Source organism: Prionailurus bengalensis, chromosome D2, assembly GCF_016509475.1.
Source record: "Prionailurus bengalensis isolate Pbe53 chromosome D2, Fcat_Pben_1.1_paternal_pri, whole genome shotgun sequence".
NCBI classification, from domain to species: Eukaryota; Metazoa; Chordata; class Mammalia; order Carnivora; family Felidae; genus Prionailurus; species Prionailurus bengalensis.
The window spans coordinates 44,810,622-44,828,302 of record NC_057351.1 but is presented as its reverse complement, the minus strand read 5'-3'; the positions used below and the strand labels follow the sequence as shown (position 1 = coordinate 44,828,302).

Genomic DNA, 17,681 nt, shown 5'->3' with positions numbered 1-17,681 from the left:
CAAAGCTTGGTTAACTTTGAATAGACTCACACTTTCTAACATTCTCAGAGTGTGACTGTGTGTCTGCATCTACTTCCACAATATAAAATGTAGCCTTTGTAGATAGATTAAATTTAGGATTTAATGCATTCTGAAAATTCAGTTAAAAGACAAGTAATTGTATGGGGTGCCTAGGTGGCTCAGTTGGCAAGGTGTCCGACTTCAGCTCAAGTGACTTTGGCTCAGGTCGTGCTTTCACGGCTCATGGGTTCAAGCCCCGTGTCAGGCTGTGTGCTGACAGTTCAGAGCCTGGAGCCTGCTTCAGATTCTGTGTCTCCCTCTCTCTCTCTGCCCCTACCCCTCTCGCATGCACGCGTTCTCTCTCTCACTCTCAAAAATGAATAAACATTTAAAAAAAAATTTTTTTTTAAGGTAATTGTAATGTGTTCTTCTCCCTAGCCCTCATCCCTAAGGTTTTTGTTGGTGGTGCCACTGCTGTTGTTTTTAATACTTTTTAATTAAATCCAGAACTGTTTTGCCATGATAAAGGCCTTTTAATGTCATGGAAGCCAAATAGCTCAAAGCCTCTAAACCGCTCCCCTCTCACAAATATACTAGAGAACGAAGAGATCGCCATTCAGTCTTGCTGTCATTTGGTGTGAATCCACGTAGCTGGTTTGCTTTGGCATTCAGAACCCCATACGCAGGAACACAGACGCTGCCCGCTGCCCACTCATTATGCAGAGTACACATTGCAGGAATTGGGGCATCAAAAATTGGAGGACAGGCACCAGTATGTTAAACCCCAATAAAACTTGCAGTGTTTAAATTTTAAGCATAAGAAATAAGAATTAAACATGAACTTTCTGGCTTATAGGGGAAAGAAATTGGCCTTACAACTATTGATGATAAGTTAGATTGCTTAGGAAAATTGTTTTTGTCCAGTGATGTTAAAGGTGCTGAGGATTCTGCCAGGAACCAATAAAGACTAAACTATCAGCTTGTGGATGCTAAAAAATTCTGGGATGTTGTGGGGTTCTTTCCTGTTTATTTTGCATAATAATTAGATTTTCATAATACAAAAAAAAACTTTTTAACCTCTAATATCACTTAGTGAAGAGCATCAATTCATAAATGGCCCATGATGACTCCACCCAACAAACTCCTGTAAAAATACATGTATGTCTTTCAAATATTCATATAGTGATAACAGTTGTAAAATGACAAGTAAAACAGCTCTACCCCCAGTTCTTCCCCAGGAAATAACCGTCAACAACTTTAAATCCAAAGCCATTATCTAAAACTGACCTAGCTATTCTGAGGAACCAGTGTTTTTTCCCCTTTGCAGAAATTGATACAGATTGCAGTACTCACTATCAAGACTGAAGCATCAATGTAGGAAATACTACTGATAAAGGCAGGAAAGGTTTTGCAAAGGGCAAAAAGACAGCCTGGAAAAGGGCTGCTTCGAGACCTTCTAAGTTTCCTTTCACAAGGTAACAACACTTGGGAGATCCTGCCTCCACAAAGGTCAACTGGAAAGCAAGGGATAACCTAACATCTAACATTTATTGCATTCTCCGTGTATACCAGGCATTTTGCTAAGAGCTTTTCATGCATCATCGCTTTTATCCCTCATAACAACCTCATGAGATACACTGTTGGCCCTGATTTTCAAATGCAAATACCAAGGCTGAAAAGTGGAGGACTCCTGGTAAGGTTACACACCTAGTTACCTAGTGGAGTTGGGCCCTGTTAAGAGTCCCGTCCTCTGACTCCAGCACCCACTTTCTTAATAATTATTTTCTGGGGGCTTTCATGTAAGAAATTATACATTGTATCATAAGCAGTGATTGAGAACCATGCCATGTCATCCACACAATAATTCCCAACACTGGGGCTCATTTGAAATGTGTTAAAGGTTATTAGAAGGCCTGCCTTCTTCCTAGAAAAAACAAGTATATGCCAACAAGTGTGCATATAGAACTCACTCGTATATGATATCTTTATGGGCCCACTTATTCCAGTTACTTAGGCAATGGAAGAACATTTTAGAGTTTTCCACTGAAAGAGGTTTGAAGAGCTCTGGTGTTGAACAGTGGCTCATTTCTCTGCCAAAGTGTATGACATGTATCTTTAAGGGTTTTCAGTGGACTCATTTTAACATGGCTTGCTTCTGAGTGTCTCTTCCTTAAAAACGAAGAAGTTATAGTTTGTAATGAATTGCTATTTCTCCTGGTTATTTATTCTTGGAGAAAGTCTGTCAGACCTTTTAACTTTTCTGAATTGCTTCTTGGCTAGAGGAAAATGTGAAAGATGACACAAATGGAAATTATAAAGGTTGTCAGTAATATGACTCCTTTTGCCCACGTATCGTTATCATAAATATGTGAACACAGGCCTTCAAAACATTTTGTACATTTGAGCCTTAGCAGGATTTAGGACTCTTTTTTTTTTTTTTTTTTTTTTAAATCCCTTTTAGCAAGAGAGAAACAGCAAGGGAATAGTCAAGGGTGATAGTACCCCCATTGGGGGTTTACTGAATAAGCTATATGAGCTATATAGACTATATTCCAAATAAATCAGTTTTTCCATTATGTGTTCATTTTCTCTGCAGGCAAGAGCTTTAAACTTTATGCTTGATTAAGGAACATTCCTTAGCTCATGGGGATTTCTGATAGTTAACCTGTTCATTACAGGTCTTTTAATTGCCTACTCTGTGTCAGGTACCCTGCTCTTTGCTAAGGGAACTATTCACAAGAAAGTTTTAAAAAAGAAGAAGAAAACAAAGCTGATTTTTTTTTTCTTAAAATGTTTTTAATTGATTTCCTCAAAATAGAGCAGAATCCCAAATCCCTTCTGGTACCTATATCATTCTTCTTTTGCTTTTAGTTCAGTATTCTATTTCTACATTTTCCTTTCCCAGGAACAGTCAATAAATGACACAGTTGAAAACACTAAACAATGCATTGCTACAATAGTTCAAAGGAGATACCAGGGAGAGACAGTCTTGAGCTGCAGGTAGGGAAGGCTGGATAGGAGTTGGATGGGGGAAAAGGTCATTTAAAAAAAAATTTTTTTTTTTTTACATTTATTTACTTTTGAGAGACAGCAAGTGAGACAGAGCACAAGCGGGGGAGGGGCGGAGAGAGAAGGAGACACAGAATCTGAAGCAGGCTCCAAGCTCCTACCAAGTGTTCAGCCCAGAGCCCAACGCGGGGCTCAAACCCACAAACCTTGAGATCATGACCTGAGCTGAAGTCAGTCACTTAACTGACTGAGCCACCCAGGCGCCCTGAAAGGTCATTTTAGATAAAGAGAAATAAAGGCGGTGACTCGTTCAGCCCAGACAAGATGCAGGACTGTGTGTGATGGAGTCATAGGGACAGACTGTGTGTTTATAAATAGTGGAAAATGAGGTTTTATGACATAATATTTATTTGGTCTCTGCTCCCAATTCCTGACATAGAGCTCTTAAAATCTTTGTAATTTCCTGAGTGATGGGGGTGCTTGGAGCCTCCTTTGTCCTAATATTTGGTCTTGGACTCCAGTTCCTGATACAGAGCTCCTAAATCCCTTGGAATTTCCTGGGTGATAGGAGCATCTTTTGTTCTAATGAGGCACTTCTTGCTGGGTTCCTGGATAGCTTCAGGATGGCAGCTGGTGACTAGAAAGACCATGATTAGTAGCCTAGAACTTTCAGCCCCATCCCCTGCCCTCCATGGAAAGGAAAAGAGAAAAGAGTTGGACATTGAGTTAACACCCATCATGCCTCTGTGAGGAAGCCTTCATAAAAATCCGTAAACCACTAGGTTCTGAGAGCTTTCCTGATACCTCCATGTGTCAGGAAGACGGTGCACCTGTTACCTAGAGACAGGCTCCTGTGCTCAGGACCCTGATAATAAACCATTAAACATATGTAAAGTGTTTACTTGAGTTCTGTGAGCCATGATAGCAAATTATTAAACCTGAGGAGAGGGTGTGAGAGCATCCAGCCAAGTTGGACAAAAGTTATGGGTACTGTGGGCACCCAATACTTGAGATTGAAATGAAGGCCAGTCTTGTGGAACTAAGCCCTTAATCTGTGGGGTCTGTGCTAACTCCAGGTAGTCAGTGTCAAAATTGAATTAAATTGTGTATGACAACCAGTTGGTGTCCACAGAGAATTAGAGAGCTGGTTGTTGGTATGGAAAACCTGCACATATGGTGTCAGAAGTATGCGAGCAGAAACAGCTTTTTCCCTTTATGCTTGTTGGGTGCATAATGGTAAATGTAAATCCAGGAGAGCTAGGCTGCAGAGGAGCTGAGGATGAGGTGATAAGTAATAGCAGAAGAAATGAAAAGCAAAGAGCAGCTAAAAACATTTTAAAGGAAGGACAGTATTCCCCAACAGGTAGGATGTATCAATGAAGGAGAGAAAAGTCAAAGATAACTCGTTTCTAGTCTGAGGCTAGTTAGGAAGAAAAGGTGATATTATTATTAGGAAAGAAGACTGGATTTTGAAAATAAAGGAGATTTGGTGTAAAATGATCCTTAGCAAAACTTGGAAATACAGGCATATATATTTTCCCGATCTTACTCTTGCAAAATATAGTCGCTCTACCTGTAGTGCCCATCTATCCCTTATCTCCTTTCTCCCTTTAATTCTCTTCTTCCTCTTCAGAACCATCTCAAATATCACCTAGACTTGTAAATAATTTATATGAAACTGGATATCTGTAATTTCAATACTTTACCCTTTGAACCTTTTTATAACAGGTTATCGTTATGTTTTACTAAATGTTGTCCAGTTTTATATTCACCACTTTTACTAGCATCATTTCCAAGACCGGTTTGGTAGGAAGGTGTGGCTAAGTTTACTGCTATTCTCCCAATAAGTCGATGAAAAAAATGAACAAGATCCCCCTCTTAATGTGTAATCCTTCCTCCATCCATTGGGCAGTAAGTTCAATACTTACGCACACAACAGATCTCTGTGTCCTATAAATAATATGTACTTAAATGCAGGCAAATTATTTGGAAGGATCTATATATACCCACTTCAATCACCAAGAATAGTCCCCCATAAGAGAAGACTGGGATTACATAGTGGTATGTAATGGGAGGTCAGGGGAGACTTCCAATTTTTTGTTTTTAAGTTTTGATGAACGCATACACATATGTGTTGTATAATTTTTTAATGTTAATGAAAAGAAGAAGTGAAATGTCCTTTTCATTTCTCCAACATCAGCTAAACATATGCTTCCCAGAACTTATTATGAAGTTTGTCTCTTTAAGTGTTTGGTTCCTTGCCTTCCTACATAGACATGGACACTGTCAAAAGCAGTTAAAGGCTATGATATTCCTTTGTTCCTATGTGGCCTGCTTCTTGCACTGCCAACTGAATTTTTATCTGAGACTTCCCATGTTTTCCTAGGTCATTACATGCTGGAGGGTCCCAGTTCCCCACTGCCCCTTGCCCTCCTCTCCTCATTTGTAATTATGTTACTCTGTTACACGTTAGGAAATTATATTAGTATTAAGTGAGAAAAGATGTTCTCATGAGTAAATGGCAAGAGTGCTAGGGCATGCATTTCAAGAGTTCTGAGGTCTTTATGCTTTTCTGTGAGTTTTGTGCTTGTGGTAGAACTCTTGGTTTTCTGAAAAGTGAGAGAATGCAGTTGGAAATTGAATTTGTGATAAATAAATCAAAGACCTCTTAAAAGATCCAGGCTCAAGTAATTTTTAAAACCATTTAAGTTGTCATGAATGTGTTTCGTTAATGATTCATCACAGAAAAAAACAATGGTGACTTAGTTGCTAGGAGCTTTTTTGTATGTTTTTGGTTTTGAGTCAGCTCGCAAAAGGAAAAAAATTCAAGCTGCTCAGTTGTGGTTTTCACTGAAATTTTTCAAAGTAAGGAACTGGTGTGGTTTCTTCATCACTATAGCAGCTTTAGCTAATTTTTGCTTTTGATTTTGATTTCTCCTAGAAAAACCTGGTGTAGTAAGGAATATCTTTGGTCATTAAGTCAAAAGGCAGAGAAATGCTTTGTGCTGTGTAGTGTGCAGATGTCTGCATTTTATTAGTGTTCTTTTGAAACATCTGGATACCAGTTAGCTCAAAATAACTATGTGGCAGAGTTAATTACTCTTCAGAATAAGAGGTCTGATTTCAGACTACCACCAACCTCTATCTCCAGCTCTACCAGGTTTGATAAATAATAAACGCTGTCATGGGTGGTGGTCAGTTTCCGCTGGCGAACTGGAAGTACAGGTTACTCTGTGGGCCAGTGAGAATGGGGTCTTGATTTGGGGGTCCTTGTTTCTAAGGACACCTGCCGTGTGGTCCATACCTGCGTAATCACCCCATTTCCTTTCTAGTTCTGCCAGCTGTGGACTCTGCTTTTCATTGAAAGCATCCACCTCTGTCATGATACCTACTAGCGCTGTCGCTCACAGACCCCATCCGTCTCTTCCCAAACACTAGCAATGCTAGCGGCAACATAGGCTAATGGGTAGTGCTACAGGACTTTAGAATAGAAAAAAACCTAATTGACTCCTTTCCATTTCTGGAATAAAATTCTTGGCCCTTTTAGTTTCTGCCCTTGTGCCCCCATCCTATCCCTATCGGCCCTGCTCACTGTTAGCCTTCCCTGCCACCCCACAGAAAAGAAGTAAAGGCTTGCTGTTACGAAAAGTGACAACATCAGACTGCAAATAAGATCCTTCTTGCCTCACTTTGGTTTAAAATATTTTAAGGTTTCTTGGTTTTCTTCTGTGCATGTGTGTTCTTACCTGTCATTTGGCTTTATTGAACGACTTTGTTTTCAAATTCTGTGTTCTTCAAATATGGTAGGTATTCAGAAATGCTACGTTTCCCCCCTCCTTTACAACTTTGCAGTAGTCTGAGGTCTGCCCTAACTCCAGGTAGTCAGTGTCTCGTCAAGTATGTCGCATCATTTGTCCCTCACATACCCCAGTTGTGCTAATATCTCATAATCCATTGGATTTACAAATATAGTAGAGAGTGGCTTCTTTTTTGTGGTCATACTCTTAGTGTCCATCAGAATGTGGTTAAGAATTTTTAGGTGACCGCATATTTTTAGTAATTATCTTTGGTTTCCAGTCCCATGAGAAGCAAAGCAACTAGCCTTCCCTTAGGTGTAAGCTCCTGTACTGGAGGGAGTTTGTTTCATCTCAAGCATTGTTACAACACAGAGTATTTTACTTACGGCTATCCTTGAAGGGTTTTGGGGTTTTTTTGTTTTGTTTTGTTTTGTTTTGTTTTTTCCAGACTAACAGTTAAGTAACCCTGTGGTGGTATGTCTGCCAGCTTCCAGAAGTAACAACATTTATGTATCACTGATTAATCAGAAAGTTGAAATGAAAACCTATTTTTTCTTTAGCCCAGGCAGTAACCGACCACCTGCATTCCTTTCTGGGTACCTCCCTTGCCCCCTCCTTCCTCTGCTCCAGAGCTTCCCCGCCCGGCTAACGCTTCTGCTCCTTTCCTTATTACCCCTCCGTTGCCTCAATTCACTAGAAGCCTTTCTTGGCTCATAGCCTGCAGAAAATGCTGATGTGAAAGGTAATTTATGTAACTACTTCTCTTCTGTATCTTGCAGTTGAGTTTTCTGATTGGGCGTGGCTCGGAAAGAAAATTTCACTTTACACACAAGAATGCCTGGGTTCCATCCAGTGGAAACATGTTTTTTTGTTATACATACACAGTTTCTGACTCATGGTTCTAGAACTGTTGCAGTAACATAGGCATTTTGTTTACACTGTCTTGTACTAGGAGGGGTCCAGTTTCTAATTAGCATCAATGTCTAGAATAACAGGATTATAATCAGATTTGTAAATGTTACTGTTTCAGGCTGTGTTTAGTTTCCCACCGAATGTATTAGTTTGAAACACTGGATAAGGGAAAGTAACTTTTCCCTTCCCTTAAGAAAGCAAGAAAAATGATAGCTACACTTGTGAGCATGCTGTAGTATATAGAATTGTCCAGTCACTATGTGGAACACCTGAAACTAATGGAATATTTTTAAAGAAAGCAAGGGAAATTGGGGGCGCCTGGGTGGCTCAGTCGGTTAAGTGTCCGACTTCAGCTCAGGTCATGATCTCTTGGTGGTGGGTTCCAGCCCGCATCAGGCTCTGCGCTGACAGCTCAGAGCCTGGAGCCTGCTTCAGATTCCATGTCTCCCTCTTTCTCTGCCCCTCCCTTGCTCACGTGTTCTCTCTCTCTCTCTCTCTCTCTCTCTCTCTCTCCCCTTTCTCTCTCTCTCTCTCTCAAAAATAAACATTTAAAATTTTTTTAAAAAGAAAGGGAAATTAAAATAACGTAATGACTACTTCCACAGACTCTAAAAGAGCAATGAAGAAAGTGCTTTGTGTATGATAGAAATACTAATTCTCAATAGCAGACTATTATTCTGCCCTCATGAATTTATCTTAAAGTAATGAAATCAAGGTTTATTAAGCTGTTTGTTTAAACTCCTATAAGTTTAGCCTTTTTAAGACATAGGTTTCTTTGTTATCTGCCACTGCTTCGTAATACTTACAATAGCAGTGATAATATAGCTGAGATTGAACTATTGACCATGTCAGCTGCTTCACATGCATTGTCCTGTGCGGTCTTGATGGAACCTGAGAACAGAGGCTGTGCCTCCCCAGGTAAGCAAGTGCAGTCACCACAGTAGTTGCCACTGAGCTGGGTCCACTTGGTCAGGAAGTACCGGGCCCAGATCACGGGCCTAGCGTGGCCTTCACTGAGGCATTTGCCACATTGCATAGTAGCATTTTCACTGATTTTAAAAACATATTTTAGTGTTTAATTTTTTTTTTTAACGTTTATTTATTTTTGAGACAGAGAAAGACAGAGCATGAACGGGGGAGGGTCAGAGAGAGAGGGAGACACAGAATCCGAAGCAGTCAGCACAGCACCCGACGCGGGGCTCTAACTCACAGACCGCGAAATCATGACCTGAGCCGAAGTCGGACGATTAACTGACTGAGCCACCCAGGCACCCCAAAACATATTTTAGTGTTTAAGCCAAATTTTTTTCTTATTTTTGAGAGAGAGAGGATCTTTAGCAGGCTTCACACTCAGCATGGAGCCCAACTCAGGGCTCAGCCTCACGACCGTGAGATCATGACCTGCACTGAAATCAAGAATCGGACCCTTAACTGACTGAGCCACCGCCCAATTTTGCCTTAAAGAAACAAATGTTGGGGCGCCTGCGTGGCTCAGTCGGTTAAGTGGCCGACTTCGGCTCAGGTCATGATCTTGCAGTCCGTGGGTTCGGGCCCCGCGTCAGGCTCTGTGCTGACAGCTCACAGCCTGGAGCCTGTTTCAGATTCTGTGTCTCCCTCTCTCTGACCCTCCCCCGCTCATGCTCTGTCTTTCCCTGTCTCAAAAATAAAATAAAAACGTTAAAAAAAAAATTTAAAGAAACAAATGTTTAGTTGTAATATTACTTACATTTTTTTTTTTTTTCTGGAGTACTTTTTAGGACCTGGTGCTTTTGCCTCTTACTGCTTTATAGTCCTTTTGTAATACATGCAGTGTATTGTGAATTGTTTAGAACTTATAGGCCTGTCAGAATTTTTAGAGACTACGGTTTTTCTGTCTTAATACCTTAAGTTTTAAGAGTCAAGAAATATTCATATATTTATTCATCCTGTATTTGCATGCCTAATACACGCATCCATTTTCTATGTTAGGGACCAGGAATTGAAGCATTGAACAAAATACAGTCTGTCCTCATGGTGATAACTTCTCATGTGGGGAAGCCAAGACAGTAAACAAATCTATAATATAAAGTCAGTAGTAAAACATTAACGTAGAGGGGGCTAGAGAGTAGGAATGAGAAAGGTGCTGTTTTAAAGAAGGTGGTCAGGGAAGGCCTCTTGGAATGAAGAAAGTTTTAATAGAGGCCTGAGCAAAATAGGGAAGCAAGCTCTAAAGCAACAGGTAGCTGCTCTATCTTTAAAAAGACTATCCCTTCTTGGGGCACCTGGGTGCCTCATTTGGTTGAGCATCTTCAGCTCGGGTTACAATTTCACAGTTCATGAGTTCAAGCCCCATGTTGGGCTTTGTGCTGACAGTGCACAGCCTGCTTCAGATTCTCTGCCTCCCTCTCTGCCCCTCCCCTGCTCTCTCTCTTTCTCAAAACTAAATAAGCATTAAAAAAATTGTCCTTCCTTATTCTAAAATTTCATTAACAAGTACATTTGTTCCAAGAGCTCCCTTTTCTAAATATAATCATTTTATTTTTCTAATAGACTAAAGAAATATGTTCAGCTTTAGAATTTGCTCTTTATGATCTATGTACCACAGATAAAATTCTCTTAAGTCATATCATTGGCATTTAGCTTTGTGCAGTGGCAGTATCATGGCCAGTGAGGTTTATCCAAGGTGCAGTTATTGCTAATTGGAAAAGATATCATTTGTGTTTAGATAGATGTTTGCAGAAATATACAAGAAGCCATCTTTTAAAAATGACGGGGACGGGGGGCTTGCTTGGGTGGCTCAGTCAGTTAAGCATCTGACTTCGGCTCAGGTCATGATCTCGTGGTTTATGAGTTCCAGCCCCACATTGGGTTCTCTGCTGTTAGCACAGAGCCTATTTGAGATTGTCTGTCCTCTCCTCTCTCTCTCTCCCTCTCTCTCTCTCTCTCTCTCTGTCTGTCCCTCCCCCGCTCACGCATGCTGCTATCTCTCTCTCAAAAATAAACATTTAAAAAAATAAAAATGACTAGGGAAGTTTTCTCCAACCACCAGTTTATGAGATATTGTATATTGCTGTCTGAAAAACTTTTGTTCCCAAAATTCTTTAAGAGATGTCCCTGAGGCCCCCCATTACTGTAACTCAGTGGAAGTTGTACCCAGCGTCATTCAAGAATCCTTCATCGGGGCGCCTGGGTGGCGCAGTCGGTTAAGCGTCCGACTTCAGCCAGGTCACGATCTTGCGGTCCGTGAGTTCAAGCCCCGCGTCGGGCTCTGGGCTGATGGCTCAGAGCCTGGAGCCTGTTTCCGATTCTGTGTCTCCCTCTCTCTCTGCCCCTCCCCCGTTCATGCTCTGTCTCTCTCTGTCCCAAAAATAAATAAACGTTAAATGGATACCATCTGTAGGACTGGCCTTTACCCTGAACTTATGGCCTCTCTAATTTGAGGGGTTATGAAATTGATTCTTTAAAAAAAAAAAAAAAAAAAAAAGAATCCTTCATCGCTCACAAACACACATTGTGCCAGTGAGCGCCAGGTAGCATGCAGACATTAACCTCACCCTGGCCTTCTTCCTTTGGGTTGAGAAACAATGAACTGCAGAGGACAAAGGGTGGCCTAACCCTGAAAACCTTGGGAGGGTGAGTGACCAGGACCCACAAAACCAAAGTAGTGGACATACTTTCCACGTCCACTCTACCAAACACCTAACACTACCAAGTACAGGCGCATTGAGACACAGTTGTCTGTCGCTTGGCCTCCTGCCATCCTTGCAGAAAGGATAGAGGGAATTGCTCATCTCCAAGAAAAAGAAATGACTTGTCAGCTTCTCGTCTCTTGGTTGACAGGCTGACAGTGAATAAAGGGAGGAAGAGACTGGGACATCTGGGTGTACTCATTTGAAGCCAGAACTTCTATTTAGACATCTAATATTAGGTTGAATCAATCTGTTGACTATCCATTTGCTCATATTTGTATGCTATCAGAAAGCAAAATTTTTGAGCTCCTTGCTACCAAATCACCTAAGTCAAAACATGAAAGAAAAATTTTAAAGCCTTCCCGGAGTTAATTGCCTTCCTAAAAGTGTAACATTCATTTGAAGGTGGTTTTTGTCTTGTGAAATCATAGTTACTGGTGTTTCCCACTGGGCTGTCAGTCCCCAGAGGACAGGACTGTGCCCCATTCACCTCTTAATCCCCAGGAGCCCTGCTCCATGGTCTCATCCTGAGCTTGTACCAGAACACAGAAACTGCACTCCAACACCAGTCTTTCGCTCATAACTGTCCAAATACTTAAATTCAGTGCTCATTCTGTAGCTCTTGCTAGGTGACTCCTTAGATTTCCCTGGACTTTGTATCATAAGCTTCTTTAAGTGTTCTTGGAAATAACCAAGGTATTGAAATGCAAAAAGTGTGGACAGTTCAATTTCTAGCACTTTTTTTTTTAACCTGCCAGAAGGGTGTTCTAAATGCATCCCCTTCTTTCTCACCCCCTCAGGTATCCGTTACAGCACTGATGTGAGTGTAGATGAAGTGAAAGCCCTGGCTTCTCTGATGACCTACAAGTGTGCTGTGGTTGGTAAGTGATCTCCTTTGTTGCCACCTAATGGCGCTTGGGGAAATATGTTTACATACAGGGTTACTGTTAGGATGTTATTCAAGGTGCACAGTTTAATGCCCACACCATTTTTCAATTAGCCTTAATTAAGAGTTAGTCTTTTTTTTTTTTTAATGGAGGACTTGTTATAGGAATCAATTGGATTTTCTTGAAGTGTAGATCTTTTTTTTAAATCCCTTTCTGTACACTGTAAATAAGACCAAATCATAGTAGAAGGGAAATAAATGTTTTTTTCTTTTAGAATTAGGAAAGCACACTGATTACACATCGTAACTTGCCTAGCCTTATCATTTCTGTTCCTCTAGAGTTTTAGTTAAAGTACAACATTTTAGAAGAGATTGATGTGGGTTTATTTCTTGAATTTTTTGAAACTAAAGCTTAAAGTGTCATATTTATACATTGCATAGTGCTTTCTGCATCTTTAATTTTTTTATCCTTTGTATGGAATAACAACTTGCAGCCTTCTCTTCCAGATGTGCCATTTGGGGGTGCCAAGGCTGGTGTTAAGATCAATCCCAAGAACTATACTGTAAGTAACAAAATGACATTTGTGCACATGATAACACTGATGGGGGACTTGTAATTATTGGGCTTCTGTGTGTCCCCCATATCAGTGAGATTAATGGCCCCTGTTGCTTTTTAAAGGAATGGAAAAACAAGTAGAGAATTAACACATTGAGTGTTGTGCCATATAAGGGTCACCTGGCTTAACATCAATGATCAATGTCCTTTTTTCATTTTCTCACTTGGTTAGAAGGTAGTTAATACCTTCATATTCTTAGGCATTTATATCCATGTTATGTATTCTATAACATAAATATAATATGCTCTGTATAAATATAGTATATATTACTATGAGATTTTTGTGTTGGGTTATCAAGGTCCAGTGACAAATGTCTTAATTCAGTAAAAATCTTATTGTTTATCCTATCAGTTCCAAGTTAATTTAAGCCATTACTATACTTTACAGCACCAAAGTAACATCTGTTACAAACATAACATGTATGATTTCATTCTTTTTAAGATTAACCATTTAAATGAAAATATACCATAGGGATTGCTCATAGGGTCCTATATTAATACAAAGAGAACAGGAACTGGGATCTGAGCCCTAATTCTACTGTCTGTTGTTTATATGAGCTAATTTGTGATCTGTCATTTTCTCATCTTTAAAATGGAAATGCCTGCTTTATGAACTTTGAGGATTACACAAGAAGATAGGTGAAAATGTCCTATAAATAGAAAATATAATCCAACTATTACCTATCTCCACCAGTAGTTTTCTGTCAAAAACATTTGTTTCATTGTTGTTTTGTTTTCATGTTTTTCCTTTATAGGATAATGAATTAGAAAAGATCACAAGGAGGTTTACGATGGAGCTGGCAAAGAAGGGCTTTATTGGTACGTATTACCATGCAGGTTTCCACAGAGTAGGAACATCTAAAAAGTAATGTTCTTAAGGTAAACTCCTGCTTTTACCTGTGTGTACATGGGTAGAACTGCCCTTTTACTCTGAAAAGCTGGGTTCTGTGACAAATATGGTGGACGTACATGGGCCTGTTTTTGATACATCTCTAATAGCAAAGTTCAGGTTCTCACTATGCAGTATGGACACCAGACGGATCGCTTCCACCTCGTCTCCTTGTACAATCTCTGTTGTGATGTCCAGAAAGATTCTAGGAACTGAATAATACCTGTATTATAAACATTTTTTTAATATGTAGAAATCACTTTCACAGTAGTGATCCTGTTCTGAAAGCAGTGGGAAATCTGATGCCTTTGGAATTGGAGGTTCAGCACAGTGGGCACAGGCTGGGAGGTGAGGGGCCTCACACTAATAGCTCACGCTGCCATCACCGGCTGGTTTGGAGGGTTCCTGGGGCTCCTAATGTTTATTACTAGGCCCTTTCATCAAACACTAGATCTCTGAGGTGCTGATCTTCACTGGCTTGATGTTTCCGTATCATACTGTCATCTATCTCATGTGCTCTTTCGTACGAGATGTGAATTCTTTGCTGTGATGTGTAAATATTCATTTTAACTTTAATTTTCAAGGAAATTAAGTCTTTATATTTCTTTTGTTGATCTAGAGGGATTCTAATTTGTTTAAATAAAAAAAATATTTAATAGAATGTTTGCCCTTGTAACATAAAGAAGACTGACTAAAATAAGAAAGAAAATCTACTCTTTCTCTGTTTTCCAGCCCCTGTGTTTTTATTCCCCAATATTCTCCCAACTATTGGTTGACAGGTTCCTATGAACTTAAGATATCTTTATTTTGAAATGCCCTCTTTTTAGGGAAAAAAAAAGGACATGAAATAAATAAACTAGCATAGAAATAAATAAAAGTTAACACTAGAACTTTACCAGATTCAATATGTCTTTCATCATTTAAAAGGCATGCAGGGGTGGGGGCGCCTGGGTGGCTCAGTTGGTTGGACATCCAGCCGAGGCTCAGGTCTTGATCTCGCAGTTGGTGGGTTCGAGCCCCTGTGCTGAGAGCTCAGAGCCTCAAACCTGCTTTGGATTCTGTGTCTCCTTCTCTCTCTGCCCCTCCCCTGCTCTCTCTCTCTCTCTGTCTCTCAAAAATGAATAAACATTAAAAAAAAAATTGTAAGTAAACAAACAAAAGGCATGTGGATTCCTGGCATGCCTCCCCCTCAGCACTGCTGTGAGCTCATACAACCACCATACCGGCAAAGCAAGGCACTGGGTAGCTGGAGTTGACTGCCTCCTTTACGGAAATGCCCACTACTTCTGAGATTTGGGGAACTGCTGTCATGTTCAGCCTGTTGACAGCCTTCATGATTTTTATATCGTATTTCCTCTTAGCTTAAGTCGCAAACGTATTTAATGGTCTTGAGTGGTTTCAGACTTTATTCAGTTGTATTTATTGCCCTTATCTAGAGTATAACCAGCTAATTTTCTCTACATTTATATTGTCAAGTACCTTATAATTCCAAAGGTTAGAAGCAGTTTGACTCCTTGGTTTAAGTACTGAGGCCTCATTGCCTCACACTGCAGCTAACCCCATTGTGGCACGTAGAGGGAGGTGAAGGAGTTCTTTCTCTTCCCCCAGGACAGAACTGGTCCTGAGCAAACTTCTGGAACTGATGTCATTTCTCCATTCTTCTCCAGCTTCTCTTTCCACACAGTTTGAGAGTATGAGTTAAAGCTGGCTCGGAGTCCTGGCCCTGTCACATTGTGTGCATTTAGGATTAGCTTTTGAGTTTCTGCAAAAACAGTCAGCTGGGGTTTTCATAGGGATGTTGCCGCCCTCACCATGGTGAGTGTTCCAGTCCAGGAATACTGACTGTCCACGGACTCGGGCGTCCTTTAAGGTCTTTCAGTAGTAGTTTGTAGTCTTCGATGCACAGATTTATACCACTTCTGACAAGTTCATTCATAAATTGTGTGTGTGTGTGTGTGTGTGTGTGTGTGTGTACGTGTATGCATGTGTGTGTTCTGAGGGATATTGGTCTGTAGAATTCTTTTCTTGCAATGTCTATGATATCAGGATAATACTGGCCTCATAGAATGAGTTAAGAAGTGTTCTCTCCTCTTGTGTCTTTTTTTTTTAAAGCTTGTGAAGGTTGGTGCTAATTCTGCTGTGTGAGTTTTAGGTACCACCTTTGCAAACCGTGAAGTTCCCTTGCAATAACCTGATGTCTCCCTCCTTTTATTCCCCTAGTGTATCAGGCACCAGAATTGCCCTTTCAGCTCTTGCTCATGCTCTGTTAAAGCAACTGCACTCTCCAGCCAATTTTTCACCTTCTTTATACTATTATGGGATTGAGTGATGGCATTTTAGCTTTCCTGAGGGTAGTTACATGTTCTACAAGGTATGGACTTTCAGACCTGTTCTCTGTAAGATACTTGAGAATTTTTCTGCAACTCAGGAACTATTTGTGATCTGAATGTCAGTTTTTGTGTGGAATAGAAAACTCACAAGCCTAATAATATTTTGTGACTTTGGCGTTGGGTAGAGAGAGCTGTCTCACCTTAGGCTGTCTAGATGAATTGAGGTTTTTGAGAAGCAATGTATCATGGTACATTTCTGATTTACAAACTATATTCCTCATACTTGCTCCTTGCCAATAGCCCTTCTCCAACTGGAATTGTTATTTGAGCCAACAAGGTTACTTGACCCTTGATATTGCTAAAATACTTTTGTAGATACCACCAGAAGGATTCAGGAGCAATTTGTCGCTGATACCTTGGGAGAAAAGCAGTATGATTAAACACATCTTTACTGACATCCTCGACGTATGTCACTCTAAAGGAATGGACATCATGAGCAAATGGGGATGGTAGAGCCCTTTTGTCAGAGGATGAGGCTAGAATGTGGAATGAATCCTTCCAAGTAGGAGAGTTATATGGAAGGAGAGTAACTTTGGGGAAGTCAGACTTCATGAGGTTTAGAAGCTGCCTAAAGGAAAGGGTACTCAACTCAGGAGGGTGACAGATTGCCGGGAGGAGGGGCAGGACTGTAAAAAGCAAGGCTTGACCACTTCGCAGTTGTCTTATGCCATCTTGTGTCCATCGCATCACAACTTGTGCAGAGAAACACGTCACCTAGGATCTGGGCGTCTGAGATGTAGGAAAATACTAAAACGTACCTTGTTCTATTGGTTAAAAAGTAAAAAATATAGAACTCAGGGACAGCCCTTAGAAAGAACTTTATTTGACAGACTTAATAGTTTAATCATTTGGGGCGCCTGGGTGGCTCAGTCGGTTAGGCGACCAACTTCGGCTCAGGTCACGATCTCGCGGTCCGTGAGTTCTAGCCCCGCGTCGGACTCTGTGCTGACAGCTCAGGGCCTGGAGCCTGCTTCGTATTCTGTGTCTCCCTCTCTCTGACCCTCCCCTGTTCATGCTCTGTCTCTCCCTGTCTCAAAAATAAATAAACGTTAAAAAAATTTTTTTAAATAGTTTAATCATTTTTAAAGTTGTGTTTTCCTTTTTATGAAGGTAATGAGTTTGTATGATACAATTGACACAATATAGAAAGTTATAAACAAGGCCGAAATGGAAACCTAGTGAACAAGTGTGAGCGTGTCCTTCCAAACTTCTGCACGCAGACAGTGTATACACGTGGAAGGATAGATGCTTAGATGTTACACAGATCTAACTAGAGAGGGAAAAAGAATTTTATTTAAATAGGAACATACTGTATATGTGCTGTATGAAACCTGCTTTTTTTCCACGTGTGTTTCGGTGAATATTTTTTACATAGATACACCGTATTTTATTTAGTTGACTCACTAGATACTTAGGTTGTTTTGATTCTTACTATTTCAAGAGATGTATTTCTGTGTATCCCTACTTTGGCCGATTTGAGTAGGCATCATTTAACTCATTTTTATCTGAGATCT

At 40.4% G+C, this 17,681-nt stretch overlaps 1 protein-coding gene across 1 annotated transcript in view; it reads left to right on the top strand.

Moving 5' to 3' along the window:
* The window catches only part of GLUD1 (glutamate dehydrogenase 1), a 38,047-nt gene that overhangs the window by 4,554 nt on the left and 15,812 nt on the right, over positions 1 to 17,681 (top strand). The window contains exons 2-4 of the mRNA XM_043596789.1: positions 12,187 to 12,267; positions 12,780 to 12,835; positions 13,644 to 13,707. Of these exons, the coding sequence (XP_043452724.1) occupies positions 12,187 to 12,267; positions 12,780 to 12,835; positions 13,644 to 13,707 (201 nt within the window). The remainder of the gene's footprint in view (positions 1 to 12,186; positions 12,268 to 12,779; positions 12,836 to 13,643; positions 13,708 to 17,681) is intronic.